This window comes from Cervus canadensis, chromosome 18 (genome assembly GCF_019320065.1).
Source record: "Cervus canadensis isolate Bull #8, Minnesota chromosome 18, ASM1932006v1, whole genome shotgun sequence".
Lineage (NCBI taxonomy): Eukaryota > Metazoa > Chordata > Mammalia > Artiodactyla > Cervidae > Cervus > Cervus canadensis.
The window spans coordinates 62,757,483-62,775,568 of NC_057403.1; the positions used below are offsets into that span (position 1 = coordinate 62,757,483).

At 40.4% G+C, this 18,086-nt stretch overlaps 1 protein-coding gene across 1 annotated transcript in view; it reads left to right on the forward strand.

The window, feature by feature from the left end:
* The first annotated feature begins 293 nt into the window (after positions 1–293).
* The window catches only part of GLG1 (golgi glycoprotein 1), a 118,759-nt gene continuing 100,966 nt past the window's right edge, over positions 294–18,086 (forward strand). Inside the window, exon 1 of the mRNA XM_043437732.1 lies at positions 294–764. Within this exon, the coding sequence (XP_043293667.1) occupies positions 315–764 (450 nt within the window). The 5' untranslated portion in view covers positions 294–314. The remainder of the gene's footprint in view (positions 765–18,086) is intronic.

Consider the following 18,086-nt stretch of genomic DNA (forward strand, 5'->3'; position numbering starts at 1 on the left):
GAACGGGTGACACACTCTACCGGCCATCTTGGTTGTGGCAATCACAATCCTTTTTTTTTTTTTCAATTTTTCGGCGACGGACAACCAAGGAAATTAGACAAAGCGGCCCTCCCCAGGGATCTGAAGGAGCGCCAGGGACGCCCAGCGTCCCCTCCCGCCGGCCGAGGTCCCTGTCGCGGGCCCTCTGAGCGCGGCGGCTCGCGCTGGGCGCCCAGCGGTGGGAGGGGTTCGGAGGGGCCCCGCCCCGCCCCGCCCCGCCCCCTCATTTAAATACGCGGTGCCGGCGGGCACGTCGAGCTCGCCGCGGACTCAAGATGGCGGCGTGTGGACGTGTACTGAGGATGTTCCGCTTGGCGGCGGCGCTGCCGCTGCTGCTGCTCGCGGCGGCCGGCGAGCAGAAAATCCAGGGCCTGGGCGGCCACGGCCAGGGCCCGGGCCCGGGGAGCAACCTTCTTCCCCTCGGGGCGCAGCCGGGAGGCGGCGTGCTGCCGGGTCAGCTCCTGCTGCCTCAGTCATCTCAGTTGCAGCAGCAGCAGCAGCAGCCGCCGCCTCAGCAGCAGCAGCCGCCTCAGCAGCAGCAGCAGCCGCCGTTCCCCGCGGGCGGGTCTCCGGTCCGGCGGGGCGGAGCAGGGCCCGGCGGGGCTGGCGGGGGCTGGAAGCTGGCGGAGGAAGAGTCCTGCCGGGAGGACGTGAGCCGCGTGTGTCCCAAACACACCTGGAGCAACAACCTGGCGGTGCTGGAGTGCCTACAAGACGTGCGAGAGGTGAGGCGCCGGGCGCCGGGCGCGCAGGCCTGGCCGCCGCGGACGCCGGGCGGCCTGGGCAGCCGCTGACGCCGCGGCAGCGCCTCTCGCTTCCTCTGCGCGGCCGCCCGCTCCCCGGCGCGCTCCGGGGAGGGGACCTCACCCCCAGCCCTCACTCGCTCCCGGGCGGGGGTCTGGGACGCCCACCCCGGCTCCCGGCGGCCGTCGGCCGAGGCCCAGAGCGGGTCTATGTTTGCTCCGGTCTTTTGTGTGACGCTCTAAGCGCGGTGGCTCCTCGGTGAAGATCTGTGTAGGATTTTGCCACCCTTTTCGATGTGGGTAATTTGTAGCAGCTCTTTAAAACGTGAAAAATGGTTGGCGTACTTCAGCTGGTAAAGAATGCCCTGCTGTTTATTGGCAGTAGATAATGTTTGTTTAGACAGCTCGGGTTCTGTTCTGATGTGTATTGTAGTCTGCAGCCAGATTTACTGTTTATACCCTATTTTTCTGTAATTCAGAAATTCCTGTTATTTACCAGCTGCTGAAACTAATATATGCTTTTCTTTTTTTTCTTCACGTCTTTTGGTCAATTTGTAATGAATCCCAAGTGTAAGCTGTTACTCCGAGTGATTTAGAGTCCCAAAGCTTGAAAAGTTGAGGCAACGTTTGAAGCTGGGCTGTGAGGTCTTTGCTTTTCTGATCTTTTTGCCTGTCTGACTGTATCTCTTAATACCGTCTTGCTTTGATGTTCTTTGATGCCATTCAGTTTAGTAACACAGAATTCTTCTCTAGGTTTAATGCTGCAGACGTTAAGTGCATTGTTGACAGTTATCAAAGTTGGGGAGCAGATCTCGTAGGGGCACTTTTTTTTCCCCCTCAACGTTTAAGCATATAAAAGGCCCATAAGTTGACGAGTAGAATGAAACCACTGCTTGATACAGTTTTATTTGGGAAATTGTTATCAGAATTGCCTAAGATCTTCATGGTCACAGGAAGACCATTGGTTTGTAGAAAAAGGTTAGTCTTGGCAGTTCCCTCCCCTCCCCACCCCCCCATCCCACTGTGATATTTGCTCTGGTAGTCCATACAGAGTAATTTACAAGAGGAAAAGATATGCATGCTCAGGGGACAAAGAGAAAGGAAATTTCTAGAGCCACCAGAAATGTGGGGCTTTAGATGGCTCATCTACAATTTGAAAATTAGAAAAAGAATCCCTTGTTCTTTATTCTTCACCTACTCCTCTAGTCAATAGAGCTGAGATTCTTAACTGTGTCAAGCTTCTTGAAATTTTCTGTTTGGCCATTGAGGATGTAAAATACATGCTGTTCTCTCAAACTAGGATGGTAATGTTGAAGACCAAACATTTGGTGAGTATGTGGCAGAAACAGGATGTTATTAGGGAAAGTGGCCCTTTCTAGAAGTACATCTTTCTTGACATGTATTAGGGACATGTCATGTATTAGGGATTCTGTCACTCACAGGAGCAGTCTTCCTCTGTCATACTTGTAGAAGTTTGTAGCAGCGTGTATAATCCATAAATAACAGATTTGACCACTTTTTGAGTCTGTTTAGTTAGATACTGTATTTCTTGCATTACATACTGTAAAAAACCTGGCCTGAAAGTGTAGTTCCTGTAGTTCCACCTTTGAGTGTAAGACTCTCAGCAGGGTTATTGTTTCGGTAACTACATTTTCCTTCCTTTATGGGGATGTTATTTAAACTCTTTGAAGGTAGTTACTAGGTCCTGTATTTCCTTTGTAGCTTTCCAGAGTACCTAATTCAGTGCCTAGATTCAGTAAATAGTGTTGACTGATTGAAGGTGACGTAAACTAATGAAGTCTGTTTTATGGAAGAAAAGATGTCATGTAAATTGAAGGAGGGGGCTTTTGGAGGGCAGGGGCTTTTCCAAATTTCTAGTTTAATTTTTCTCCTATTTTATATACATAAAAATTAAAAGAAGAGTACCACGAACAACTATGTATATTCTTTAAAAGATGCAACTAGTTTTAAACTTTTTTTTCCCTTTAAAGACAGCAAAAAGAAATTTTACTCCACTTAGAGAATTAGTTAGATCTAATTTATGCGTGTGAACGCACATAAGAAAGTAAACTAGTCACGTTTGAAATGAAAGTATGGAACGTGTTTTGTATGTGCTTTTTGGTATGTAGGACTGTTTGATAGGAACGTAGACATTTGTGCTTTATTGCTTTGGATACTTATTTGGGGGAAGATTGTTCTCTGTGTTCTTGCTGTTAGTATTTCGAAAATGCAAAGCATATGACTCTTTATATGGTAGGGTAGTAAACCATATTTTTATTTTGAAGCAGCATGGGTATATGGTGTTAGGTTAAGTCTTAAGTTCAGATATTTTAAGGTTCCCTTTAGTGTTCAAAGTTATGCATTAATGCGCTTACAGAATCTATTTGAAGGTGTTTATAGTTACCTCTAAATAATTTCAATGGATACTTACAGTTTGTCTAATGTGTGGTATGCCAGCAAATTAAAATTTTGTGTGTAACCTATAAGTTAAACAGCATATAGACTAAGATTAGTTCACAAATTTTCTGTTTTTTTTTGGTTACTATTTTGAAGATACATGTTGTGAGGAATTTTTCTTTCTTTTTTTTAACCCTCTCAGATGAGTCATGCCTTTTAAAAGGTCAAGTATACCCAGTGGGCCTGCCATTACATAGTGGGTATATTAGCAGTAATGATGGAATAGTAGTCCTGGTTACGTGTGTGTCTCTGTATGTAGTTAGCAGTAGTTCTTGTTACAAGAACATATAACTAGTTCACATACATATACTTTCTAGTATAAGTAAAAGGAAAAATACACCCTGGGCTGTTCTGGCAGTTAGAGGAAAAGTAATACCAAAGGAAGAGAAGGTACTGTTGTCTGGTTTAGTGTTTGATAAAAAAAAGACATGCTTTATGTTGAGTAATTTTAAAATACTTTATATGTTTTTGGCTGAAATGACAGAAGTTTCACATGGAGATTTTGATTCTTTAGAAGTTTATTAATGATGTGCATAGTTTTTCTTAGTTTTTGTTGTTGTTAGATTTTTTAAAAAAGAAACAAAAACTTTCTAATACATGTACAGAAGTAGCAAGAATAGTTTGACGACTTCCTGCCCTGTACGCATCACCCAGCTTAAACTGTCCCCACTTTGTTTTTAATCACAGGGGTTGGGAGAATGGCAACCAAGTTTTAAAGCAAGCCCCAGACACTATGTCATTTCATTTATGAATACTTCAGTGTAAGTCTCTGATAAGGACTTAAAACAAGATAAAACCAGAACCTGATTGTTATTTTTTAGTATTTAGAAGCATTATGGCGACTTCCCTGGCTGTCCAGTGGTTAAGACTCCCTACTGTTAATGCAGGGGCATAGGTTTGATTCTTGGCTTGAGAACTCTGCTGCACAGCTCAGCCAAAATAAAAGCATTATGAATATTTCTTCTGAATTTCTTGGTACCTTATTTTGATATATCAGTTTCAGGTTATACATTTTTTACCACTTTCTATACACAGAGTGAATGCTTTGTAAATATTCATTTAAGATGGACTGTAATATATATTGAAGAGGAATTACATTACAAACTGTAAACCTGCTTTGACTCATAGGTGAACAGTTTCTTTTTCTATTCGTAGTCTTTCTCTTAACTTTATCCTAAGATAGTAGGCCACAGTATCTGTAGTATTTATCCTGTGAGGTGAATAGTGTTATCTTATTATCTTAGTTGAGAAGCAGACTCAGAGAGATGAAGTAACTTGTCCAGTGTTCTATCCTGACCTAAGTGGTTAACTTGTCCAGTGTTCTATCCTGACCTAAGTGGTAAGGCTTGTATTCAGAAAGTTCTCTCTGACTTCAAAGATTGTACTCTTTCTAATCCACCATGGATGATTGCAGCTAGGAAAATTAGTATATGGCTGTTGAGAATGCCAGGGGTTCATAAATGGACACAAAGTGAGAAGAGTAGCCTGGAATTAGAATTCTCTTTTCCTCACTACCAAGAACAGTTGGGTAACAGTAGCATCTTAGCATTGGAGTATTGTATAGATTTCTCAGGTAGACAGACCAACATCATTAGACAAAGCTAATTTAATTATTAATCTGAGTCCATTACAAGAGCTTCTGCTTCATGAGAAGATTTGCAGATTCCATGTTACCTTAAGCACACTTTGTACAAGTATAATGGAAGAATTTAGATGCGTTCCCCTACTATTTGTATTGAATCAATGGAACACCACGAAGAGTAAATTAGGACTAGAACTGGCACTGCTGTTAACTAATTGTAGGACTCTTTCTCCGTCCCATTCATGCAGCAACACTTTATGCTCTTTCTTAGTGACTCATGCACCAGGCCCCTTCTCCTTCATCCCAGGTCCCTCTAGGTTCTGGATGATTACTGCATCCAGCCATCGGATGGGAAAAGAGAAGATAAGAGGACTGCACTAGAGTTTTCCAAGCTTGGACTGGGCTTGGAAGTGTGTGTGTGCTCAGCAGTCGTGTCCGACTCTGCAACCCCTATAGACTGTAGCCTACCAGGCTCCTTTGTCCGTGGGATTTCCCAGGCAAGAATACTGGGGTGGGTTGCCTTTCTCTTCTCCAGAGGATCTTGCTGACCCAGGGATTGAACCCGTATCTCCTGCATTGGCAGGCGAATTCTTTACCACTGAGCCGCCAGGGAGAGCCAGTCATTTTACCACTGAGTCTCAGTTTCCTCACGTGTACAATTAACAGTTTTCAAGACCCCTTTTATTTGTTCTGTATTAGTTGTTTTCTTTGTATTCTGTCTGTATGTATTTTATAGTTTGTAGAATTTATGTGTGTACCATTTTGTTCATTCATGGGTGAAAATAGTGAAATGAATAATGCAAACAGCAATTAATCCAAACATTGTTTGACTTTAGGATATATTATGATTTTGTTTGGGCCAACATGGAATTGCCTCCTGTGCTGACTCTCAGTGGTTGGAAGCAGTCTAACCACATAATCAAGGTGTTATTGATCTGTTATGCACTTACCATAGGGGAAGAGCACTAGTATTTTAAGATACCAGCATTGCTTACAGTTGGTTTGATAAATGGGATTGTGATCAGGAAACAGTTGTATAAGAGAGTGTTCATTACTGCATGTGACACGGGCAGTGAATCCTTTAGAGCAATGAAAAGAGCACAGAACTAGGATTTAGACTTGGATGGAGCCCAGCTCTGCTACTCTTGGCTTAAAAATCATACCACCACTTTTTTTTACCCTTAAGTAGGGACAGTTAAGTAGTGATGGACAGGGCAAGAGGAGAGGATGAGATGGTTGGATGGCATCACTGACTTGATGGACATGAGTTTGAGCAAACTCTGGAAGTTGGTGATGAACAGGGAAGCCTGGCGTGCTGCAGTCCATGGGGTCTCAAAGAGTCGGACATGACTGAGCGACTGGACTGAGCTGAACTGAGGGACAGTTTAACCCTGTTGTAAGTGAACATATACATGAGTTCCTTTTTTTTTTCCTTCCAATTTTATTTTATTTTTGGTCCCACCACATGGCTTGCAGGATCTCAGTTCCCCAACCAGTGGGAACTTGGGCCATGATAGTGAAAGCGCCAAATTCTAATCACTAGATCACCAGGGAACTCCCTACATGAGTTTGAATTTGATGTGCTAGTTATATTTTTCTTTTTTTACATTAAACAAAATATGTGACCATTGAAGTAGGCAATATCAACACATACCACTAGAAATCATCTTGTTTACCACCTATGGTACATGCTTTGGAAGACTGGGTTATCACCTAAGATCCTTTCGGCTTTGGTACTCTGTGATTCTGTCATCTGTAGGACTATAAAACACAAGCAAGGAGGTCATAAGCACAAGTGAAAAGGAAAGATGCTTGAGAAATTAAAGGACTGTACTGACTCAAGTAGAGAGTTTGAGAATTTCTTGAGTTCAGATTATAAAGGGTCTTGCTTGCACCATTGTTCTTCAAGTAAAGCCCAGAAATGGGGTGTGTTTTTATCCCAACCTGAGATAAAAATATTCCTGCATAATTGAGTTACTTGTAAAATAGCACTGTCACTTAGGCAATGAACTTTTTAAGAAGTCTCTTGATAAGAATGCTTTCCCGCAAATAGGTGCTTAATAATTCATTGTTCTTTGGAAGAAAATAAAGAACAGTCCAAGAGATGAGATGGTTCATTCTCTTTGTACTTTTCTTCTAATGTGTTCAAAACAAATTTCATCAGCAACGATCCCCCCAGAAAACTTCTCCTGCTTATATGAGAAATGTATTTTAAAGAGAAGCCATTAAGATGACTTGTATAATGTCGTGCAAAGTAATTTCTCTTCCTTCAGCAAACATTTATTGAATGCGTACTATGTGCAACTCACTGTGCTAAAGGTTACAAATGTGTGATAATAGTAGCATTTATCGAGGGATTTTTGTTTGCCTTATTCTGAGGTACCGGATGTTTTCTAGGTGTTATGTATCTCATTTAATTTTATGAAAAATGTGTCATTAGTATTATTTTAATGATTACTATTTTTTAAATGAGGGCGTTGCCTCGGGGCCAGTAAACAGTGGAATTAAGATCTGAAAGCAAGTCTTCTCCAACTGTAAAATGGCTCACACCCCTGCCCATCCCTGGGGCAGTCAGCATGGTAATCATGTGGCTACTGAGCAGTTGCAGTAGGAGTAGTCTGAGTTGAGATGTGCTGTAAGTGTAAAATACACATTTGATTTTGAAGACTTTGCACACGTAGGAAAATAAACTGTTTCAGTTTTTGTCGGGGGACATGCTGCACGCCTTGGGGAATCCACACCCAGGATCAAACCCTGGCCCTCAGCAGTGAAAACGTGGAGTCCTGACCACTGGACCACCAGGGGAGTCTCATCTCTTTTTATATTGATTATGTGTTCACATGATAATACTCTGGATATATTAAGTTAAAAACATTAAAGCCAGTTTTACTTTTTAATTTTCAATGTGACTACTAGAAGACATAATATATGTGGCTCCATTATATTCCTATTGGGCAGCACCAGTCTGGACGAAGTAAAAGATATCTTTATTAAGACCATAATGCAAGTTATAAAGTAGTAAGTACCATAAGAGAAGAATAAATTAAATTCTATGAGCATATGGTAGAGAAAGTGGTTGGGAGAATCCGTATAAAGCCCGTCAGTGCTCTCATTCTTAAATTGTTGTTCGTATCATGAAATTCTTAATTTAGCCACCTTAAAATGCCTGCTGATCTGGTTAATGGATGGATGTCATCTTCCTCATGCTGAATTTATGAGTTGTCAGGGGTACAATAGCTCCTTCAGATTGAGAGGAGCTAAACTCATAAAACTGAAAGTCAGTAAGTGACTCATCTTTATTTGGTTGAGTTAGATATATTTAAAACTTAAAAAGAATCTCAAGTGATGGTCCTCAGAACTGTGCCAGTACTTACCCTTGTATCTGCATTAAAATAGAGTGTAGAGAACAAGAAGTGTGGACTAGAATCTAAAAACAATGAATTAAGAGAACCAGGCATTTATTTTCACTCAGCTTTAATAATTTTACTAAAGTTAGAAAATTAGATCAACTGCATGGTGCTTACAGTAACCTATAAATTCTCCTGTTGGAGGATTGAATAACATTATAACTCTATGTAGGGAGAGTCATAGTGAAAATGGGTACTGGATCTATATCCTTGTGAAATAGAACAAATTCTTTAAAACATTTTTGTGTTCCTTTAAAAATAAATAAAAAACATATGTGATGCATACTTTAAATCATAAGATAAACAGTGAAGTAAAATACATGAGAGAAATTAACCAGGAGAATGTACATATGTTATAAATCAATTTAAATGCAGAATTACAAAAAAAAAAGAAAAAGAAAAAATCATATTTAAAGAAAATGCTCTGATGTCTAGAAAGGTTTCGTTTGTAATTTAGCTTAGAAAGTCACGCACAGAACTTCCACAGTTCCTACGCCAGCCAAATCAGCTCTGCAATGTGATGAACAATACGAAGTGAATAAAAACTTTGAGAAGGGAAAAGGGGACGTAATGGAGAGTTTTAATCAGGCATAGAGTCCGCCGTTTGTTAACTAATGGCCGTCTGCTGAGCAGACCTACTGCACATGAAATAATCTTTCAGGGTCCTTTCAACATGTGACGCTCTTCATAGCAGAAGCTGTGGAATGAGTGGGAAAAGAGTGGGTTCTGGAACTACAGTCTGGATTCAAATCCTCGCTCACTTAATACCTAGTGTGACCTTGGACAGATTTCTCTTCAGCCTTCACTTTTCTTATGTGTAAAGTTGAGGTATAAAACCTACTTCCACAGGGTTATGATGAGAATGAAAAAAAATTTAAATATTCATCAGATTGTACTTGCTCATCAGTGATCCTTTGTTGTTGCAGATGACACCCTTCAAGATATGGCTGTATGTTCACTGTCTTAGGAGAAATGTGAACTGTAATGTGCTGTACCTTTTATATAATCCATCCAGGACTTCTTTACAAAGGCTGTAGTTGAAGAGCAGTAAGGTCAAAAACTTTTATGGAGCCTTTACCAGGTATTTAAAATGTATACAATTTGAGGTTGTGGAGGTAAAGGAGTGAATTCCTTGAGTGAAGGAATTCAGTTCTACCAAGTGTTCTTTCATTTTCTAGGCCTAAATAATGCCAAAATTTGGGATATACTGCCTATCAAGACAAAGGCAATCTCTGTTCTCAGATGTGAGGGGGAAAAAAACATTCTATTCCTAAGACGGTACTGCTTAAAACATCCTCTCTCTGTAGATTGGAATGACTAAATAGCTGTTTTATCAGCTGAGAAACAGAAGGAATTGATCCTTATCTTTTTGCCCTTTGTAAAACAAGATAAATATAAAAATTGCATAAATTTTCCTGCAAGTTGGCAACTTTTCAGAGGGAAAGTAAAATGGAAGGATTTATAAATTGCTAAGTTGGGAACATTCGCTGGCCTGTGAAACAGTCTATATTAAAGTATAAATACATAAGTTACTCATACATTAAAAACAGCACAAGGTATTTTCAGTATGTAAGCCTTCTTTCTGATGTTATTAGGTAGTAGAGTTAGTTGTGAATAGTTTCAAAATAGCTAGAATTCCACAATCTCTTTTTAAAATTTATTTGCTAGATTAAGACGTGACTGACGTGTGTATAGATAAAAACGTTTAGTGTGTAGAATTGCTGGTTTTCTTTTTTAAATCATTATAAGAAGTTTCAAGAATTTATAGGATTGTCTATTGGTTTTCAACTTGGAAATATCATCTGATGCAGAAGAAATTAGCAGTGAAAGCAGAAGTCAGGAGATGGGTATGGTTCCTTCCTCTTTAGGAAATAAATTTGGTCTCAGGTTGCTTCTCCGTTCTCCAGCTCTGCTTCACACTAGCTCCCTCTGTGACATCCTACTGTTTGCTACCCCTCCTCTGCCGAGTAGTTCATGGCTTCCAGAGAGTACCAAGTTACAGCTGTTGAGTTTACAGGCTTTTCATGTAAATATGTTTGTTGGCAAAGATTTTACATTCAGTGATTTGAGTAGTTTCAGCCCTAGACTGTTGCTCCTTATCTTTCCCTTTGCACCAGCCCACTGTCCCTCCCCACTACCAGCTCTCCTTTAAGCGTTGTTTTCTGGCTTGTTTTTACTAGCAGATTTAACCATAAGAATTACTAATGTTTGAGATCAAACCATCTGTCCTAAAGGAAATCAGTCCTGAATATTCATTGGAAGGACTGATGCTGAAGCTCCAATACTTTGGCCACCTGATGCAAAGAACTGACTCACTGGAAAAGACCCTGATGCTGGGAGGGATTGGGGGCAGGAGGAGAAGGGGACGACAGAGGATGAGATGGCTGGATGGCATCACCGACTTGATGGACATGAGTTTGAGTGAACTCCGGGAGTTGGTGATGGACAGGGAGGCCTGGTGTGCTGCGATTCATGGGGTTGCAAAGGGTCGGACATGACTGAGTGACTGAACTGAACCAATCATGTTTATAAAAAGCAGCTTCATATGGTTCAATCAGTTGTTAATCCTTGTTCAGATTTTGAGTAAATAGTAGCTGCTTCTGTGGCAGTATTCATTGTTTCTTTTTGTATCATCTTAAAGTATTGTGTTAGTCAGTGGTGTCTGGCTCTTTGTGACCCCATGGACTTTGGGCTGCCAGGCTCCTCAGTCCATGGGATTCTCCAGGCCAGAATACTGGAGTGGGTAGCCATTCCCTTCTCCAGGGGATCTTCCCAACCCAGGGATCAAACCAGGTCTCCTGCATTGCAGGCAGATTCTTTACCATCTGAGCCATCAGGGAAGTCCATCATCTTAATATCAAGAGTTAAAAGCAAGGGGATAGGAGAAATTTAGTCATTTTGGTGTAGGACTTTCATCTGGGGAATCTTCCTGAAATTGTTTTCCCCGGCTTCTCTTTTGGTTTATCTGCCCCTAAGGTTAAAAGAAGGGAACCAGTGTAGATTGTTTATACTTTTACTTATTTGTGAAATATTTACTGAGCACTCACTATATGGGTTAACTAATAAATAGTATGATTTTTTGGCATTTAGAAAAGGTGACTTGAGAGTTTTGTTTCTTAAAAAATAATGTGTTCTGAAAAACTTTTCTTACTTCTCTCACAATAGGGGAGATGTGGAACTAGGTATAAATGTCAGAGGACTCACCAAATACACTTGCTTTTGAAAAACGGAATTACTCTGAGTTAAATTGTGGTCTAACATTTAGTTTATGGAATGCTTGTAATCTCATTTGGAGCTCTTGATAATGGTATGTAGTGGATAGGACAGATACCAACCTTATTTTATAGGCAGAAACACTGCAAGAATCAGATGGGTTGTGATTTGCCCAAGTCATATAAGTATTAAGATATGGAGCTTAGACTTCCGAACTCTTTTGAAGTTTTAAATTTTAAAATCCAAGTCTTTTAAAACTTAAAATCTGTTTTTTTTTTGTTGTGTATTACCACAACAATTATTGTTCTGATAATTTTCACATTTATATAAATGATATGTTTTCATATTTTTATAGCCCATTTTAATTTAAATATGCCAAGGAATATTTGAAAACATGCTGTGTGCTTCTGTCCCTCAAATCATTTTTCTGTTTCTCCTCTCCTGGGCACTCATCTTACATAGGTTAGAGTGGTTGAATTGCTTGCTGTCATCTCAGCCATGAGGCTCTGCTCTTCACCCTCCTCTCCCCACCAGCAGTGCGTTGGTCCCCCCCCCCCGCCATCTTTCATTTGCATTATTACTATACTAAATACTATGTATTTTTTAGGGTTATAGATCTTTTCTTCTGTGGTTTTCGGTCTGCTATTAATGCCAGCTGTCCAGTGTATCTTTTATTTTAGATACTCTAGTTTCATCTGTAGAAGTTTGATATGTATCTGATATATACCATTTCTGTCTTCCTTGTGTTCATATTTTCCTTTACAACCTTGAATGCTTTTTGTAACAGCTGTTTTAAGGTCCTTATCTGCTCATCCTATCACCGGTCATTTCTTGGTCTTTCTCTACTGATGAGGTTTTCTTCTGGTGCTCACAGTTCTACTCCTTTGCCTGCGTGGTGTTTTTTCTTCTTCTGTTTTTGGCTGAGTGTTGGTCATTGTGTATTTTACATCTCTGCTGCATTTTGTTGAATTCCTGAGGAGTGTTGGCTCTTGTCTGGCACACAGGTTACATGCAGAGACTCTTTTTGAGACTTCTAAACTTTGCTGAGGCAAGTCCAGAGCAGCCTTATAGCCCAGGCCTGATTTGATCTGCTCTGAGATGCAAACCTCCTCAGTTCCCGGGTTGTGTGAGGGCTCTCCTTTCTGGCTGGTGGGAACGTGCTCCCTGCCCTGCGTGAGCTTCGAGAGTTCTGTGGCGGCTTGGCTTCCCAGTCTCATTCCCACTGCAGGCGCGCAGGGTACAACCTGACTCAAGAGACCCCTCTGACGTTCTCCTCGGCTCTTTGTGCAGCCCCTGTCCCTTACCCGCTCTGTCTTGCAACCTTTGGCCGCCTTGGAGCCCCTGCGCTTTGACTTCTCTGCTCAGCAAGTACCCCGGAGTCTACTTGGGTTCCCCTCCCTGTGCTGCCGTCTGGAAACCCCTTCCTGGCGGTAAGCTGGGTAACCGGCAGGCTCACGGTGTCTCCCTTCTCTCCCTCATTTTAGGCTTACGCTGCCTGTTGTCCCACGACTGAAATTTATTTCATATATTGTGCCCAGTTGTTAATTACTACGATGGCATTTTCTGTGGTAATTAATCCTTCATGAGCTGGAGTAGAAATCACCATCCCTTGAGTTTTAACTTGTGACATCTCAAAAGGAAATTAGGAGAATTTGTTAGAAAAGGAGATTGAGAATTATTTATTAAAATTGCAAATGTATCTTTTGACAATTCTGCTTCTGAAAATTTATGCATAACAGTATGGTCAATATGTAGAAGGTATTAAATTGAAGCTTTGTTTTTTTTTTTTCCGTAATAGCAAACAATTGGAAACAACGTAACACCCTTCAATAAAGGAGTGATTAAATAAATTACTGTGCATCTTTACAATGAACTATTGTATTGCTGTGGAAAAGAAGCTCCTTATGTCATGTATGGAAAGATCTCCAAGATCTGTTACTAAATTAGGGAAGTAAAGTTATTGCTTGTTATAGTATACTATCATTTTTGTAATCAAACAGGAAAAATAAGATTAAAAGTATTTATCAATATTTGCTTGTATTTGCATTAGAATGCTCCAGAAGGATACCGAAGAAATTAGGGCTAATGGAGGATAAAAATAGGTGGGAAACTTTCCATTATATTCTTTTATTTTTATTTATTCTTTTATATTTTTAATTTATTTTTTGTCTATGTGATGTGATTTTTGGGATTTTAGTTACACCACCAGGGATTGAACTCAGGCTCATGGCAGTGGAAATGCCAAGTCCTAACTACTGGACCACAAGGGAATTCCCTATATTTTTGATTTTTTAAAAAACATTTGAGCTATTATGTATGTGTTACCTATTTAACTTTTTTTTATTTTTAATTAAGATAAAGATATATTTTTTCCATTACTCATGTTGACAAAACTACCTTAGATGAGAGTTCCACAGGTATAATTTCATTTTGTGTCAAGGTCAGCTTGTTTGTACCTGGGTTGAGCCAAACCTTTTACCAACTTAGAAGATAAAACATTTCCTTAATACATGGTTTAGGGCAAAACTAACTGCCATTATGCCAAACCCCAAAACACAGTGGCTTAACACAAGAGAGGTCGTGAAGACTAGCTGGTGACCTGGAGACCTGGTCCCTCCCCATTTGTGGTTGCATTTCCTGGGGCTGTGGGGCAGAAGCTTCTGCCTTCAGGCAGACAAGAGAGTTAGGCGCCCTGGCCTGCTGCTTTTTTTTTTTTAAACTCCTTGTTACCCTTCCTTTCTTGTAATTCACACACACCATAGAATTCACCCTTTCCACCACAAGTTCTTAAAAGCCCTGGCCTCGTCAGCCTGGTGAGAAGTGCTCACGCGCAGCGCAGGGGGCTGGGCGAGGCGCTCCTGACAGTCCTCGCCGGCCGGCGCGCTCCTCAGCTGCCTGGGCTGGTCAGCTCAGGTTCGTGTGCCGGCCTTGGGTTTGTCACACCGGAGCAGTTCTGCTGCTTCCCATTTTCTCTAGGAAAGGTGAAAGTTGTTGATGAACAGTCAGATTTCTCTTTGCTGTGCTCTAAGTGTGTGGAGATACTTCCTTGTGATCGGTTTCTGGTGTTAACAGTCTCTTTGACTGAACTGTGGACGCAGTCTCAGCCTTGTGTGGTGACCCCACTTCCAGTTTTACACTTGCTAACTGTCGGACCTTGCGTCCTATGTGGTGGTAAGCCCCGGGCCCTGAGGTAATGGAGCAGTCTCCCCTCTTCCTTCCTTTGTTTCTGGCCCTCTGGTTTTTAATCCTCCCTCCCTCCTTTTCCTGGCACCTAGGGGATTCCTCTTTCTCTTGAGTTCATCTGTGCCTTTAAAAGAACTTCGTGTTTACTGTCAAAGACTTCAAGTTCTGAACATACATGTATTTCTAGAACCTGAAGTTCGTGACTTTTGAGGCAGCTCATTCTTTGGATAAATGACTTTGTTCAAAAGGGACCAGGAAATAGACTAACGTTTATTGGGCAACTGCTGTGTGCTTGTGTACATAATTTTACTTAATCACCACTGTTACTGCAAGAGGTGATTCAGTTTTAGCCCTCACTTTATTATGGAATAGTTCAAACATACAGAAAGCTTTTTTAAAAACTCCTACATTGATCGCTCATATACCCACCCACTAAAATTTCACCATTAACATTTTACTATATTTGCTTTATCACATAAATGTTTTAAACATTTTCTGTAAGCTGTATGAAAAAATTATGTTCCATGTCAGTTTTAATTCATAGCTTTTCTTGTGCTTAATAAAAACAAAACACTCTCCTACTGCCAGAACTTTAAAAAGTCAAAAAATGAAAACTTGCATCTTAGTTAAAAGCAACTGTATTTATTTTGTATTAGTCTTTTTCCCCCCTCCTCAAAGAGTTTGGGAAAGACAGTGTCTTTCTGAAGGAGGTCTTCTCATTCTGCTTTGATGAGCCAGAATCCTTAGACTTTGCTTTTTTCCCTCAGTTTCTAAAGATGTTATTTTCACAGTCATCTTTTTCTAGATATGGCCTTTCCGTTATTGTATCCGTTTATGTTACTGAAAAGGAATTCCAGGATTCAGGGTATACCTAGCCTGGAAAATTGAGCTTTCTCCTGAATGGCTGACCCTGTGACTTGTCGTGGCAATGCAAATTGACAAGTGCTGGAACTTTTTGCTATTTTCCTGTGAGTTTAACAATGCCGTGTAATTGGTGGTTTATACATTATTTTGAGATAATAGTAAATTCACTCTTTAGATTAATTAGAACATACAAGTAGAGTGTAGCAGAAGTGCAGATTATGGGTTCCTCGGAACTAGTATTGTCCATCATTCAAAATAGTTGTTTAGTAACTTAGTTATAATAATAATAGCCTGTATAGGATGTTGTTAACCTTTTGATATGTCTATGTTTAGTTTACTTTTCAAGAAATTCCAAATTTTGTTTCTCTGTTGGATGATTTGGTGATGATAAATCAGTTCTGTAGGCATGCTGAAGTCTAGACACGGGTTTATTCTTGCTGTGCGTTGCCTATGCTTCCTGGACTCGGACGATGGCTGGTGTCTTCCCCACCAGCAAATTGAAAACTTGCTGGGCAGGCACTTAAACTCCCTCCTTTGAAATGGGCTCTTGGTACCCGGTTCTGCGAGTCGCGCAGCCTAGTTTGGAAAGTCGGTGCTGGCTCAGGCTGATGGGAGGCTCCAGTCTCTTAGCTGCGGAAGCCGAGCAGTGGGAGACGGCGGCTTGAGGTGGCGTGGGTCTGAGCGCGCTCGAAGGAACGCTGCTGGTCTGGCTGTCCTGTGGGGTCAGCGGATTACCTGATGTCAGGTTAGTGTCCCAGGGAAGAGTTGTGGCTCCTTTATTCAAGGTTTAGAACAGTTTATGAACAAGTATTTAAACGTTGTTTTTAGATAATTTGAAAGTATTCCCGTTAACATATGAATAGCTAGTTTGATATTTGTATGTAAAGTTGGATTAGATTTGATACTTTGGATTAGGCTTCATAGGCTGCTTTTTATGTTAATGAATAAACGTAGTAATAGAAACCTTCTGCTGTTAGGCACCTTCACCATTTAACTTAGCTTGAGGGCCTTGACCTTGTATTTACTTTAAACCTTTATCCTGGGTAATTACTCAGTACCATTTTTAAACAGGTTCTTTGTTTATACCACTGTCATTTTACACCCTTTCTCCCTCATTTAGTTTTGAGCAAATTGCCTAATGTCTCTGGATATAATACTGGAGGTAAAACACAGAATAGTTGGAGTCCTTGTTTAAATTCCTTTTGAAAAACCAAGTTGAAATCCTTTTTTAAAATTTGTGGTAAGGTGGGAGAGGGATAAATTACAAATTTGATACTAACCGATACACACTACTGTATATAAAATAAACAGCAAGGAACTACTGTAAAGCACATGGAACTATCTTTAGTGCCTTGTAGTAACCTCTCATGGGGAAGAATCTGAAAGATAAATGTATACTAAATTTTGTTTTCAAAAAGGATTCAATAACTGAATCCTTTGTGTATACCTGAGACATTGTACCCATCTGTACTTCAGTTTTTTTTTTGTTTTTTTTTTTGTGTGTGTTTTTTTTTTTTTTTTTATACTTCAGTTTTAAACGCTGTGGTAAAAGTCTTACTGTCTTCTTGAGTTTAGATGTGGTGTGAGGACAGGACTGTTTTATAAAGTTGAAGGAGTGTTACTGCTAAGATTTTTTTTTAAATTGCGTTTAATCATGAGCTGAGGTCCACTTAATTCTCTCTAAGCACTGTATTTAGCAAGACATTGTGATAGCCTTCCCTTTCCTCCAAGACTTGGGTCCCATTTACTTGGGGTTTTCTAGCAGTGAAGTACCTGTCTACCTATTTGTTCAACTGTCTGTACTTTTTCTTTCCTTTCCTTTAAAAAAAAAATATATATTTATTTTTTAACTGAAGGATAATTGCTTTACACAATTTTGTTGTTTTCTGTCAAATATCAACATTAATTAGCCATAGGTATACATATGTTTTCTGTTTAAAATATTGATTTATTAATGACTTATTTGACTGTGTAGGGTCTTAGTTGTGGCATGAAGGAACTTTAGTTGCAGCATGCAAACTCTTAGTTGTGGCGTGGGATCTAATTCCCTGACCAAGGATCAAACCGGGGCCCCTACATTGGGAACGCAAAGTATTAGCCACTGGACCACTGGAGAAGTCCTTTCTTTTCTTTTTGAATGTTTTAAGAATAGTTTAAAAATAATTAGCAATTTGTGGGACTTCCTTGGTGTTCCAGTGGTTAAGAATCCGCCTTCCAGTGCAGGGGATGCCCATTTGATTCCTGGCCAGGGAACTAGGATCCCACACGTCTCGAGCAACTAAGTCCTAGCGCAGCGACTACTGAGCCCACATTATCACAACTAGGGAAGCCTGCACCCGCAAGAAAGACCCAGTGCAGCCAAAAATAAATAATAGTTTTAAAAATAATTAGCAGTCTGTCGTTCCATAAGGCCAGGTATACTAAATTTTGTTTTCAATTGTTATCACCTTTGAAAACCAAATATCCTGAACGTGTTGTTAGAAGGCATTAATCGGCATATGTATGAACTATAAGATAAAATGTGAAATTATAATAACAGGGACAAGCAGTCCTTAAAATTATCCTTTCAATTAAAAATGAAGTCTTTAGAGTGTTTCA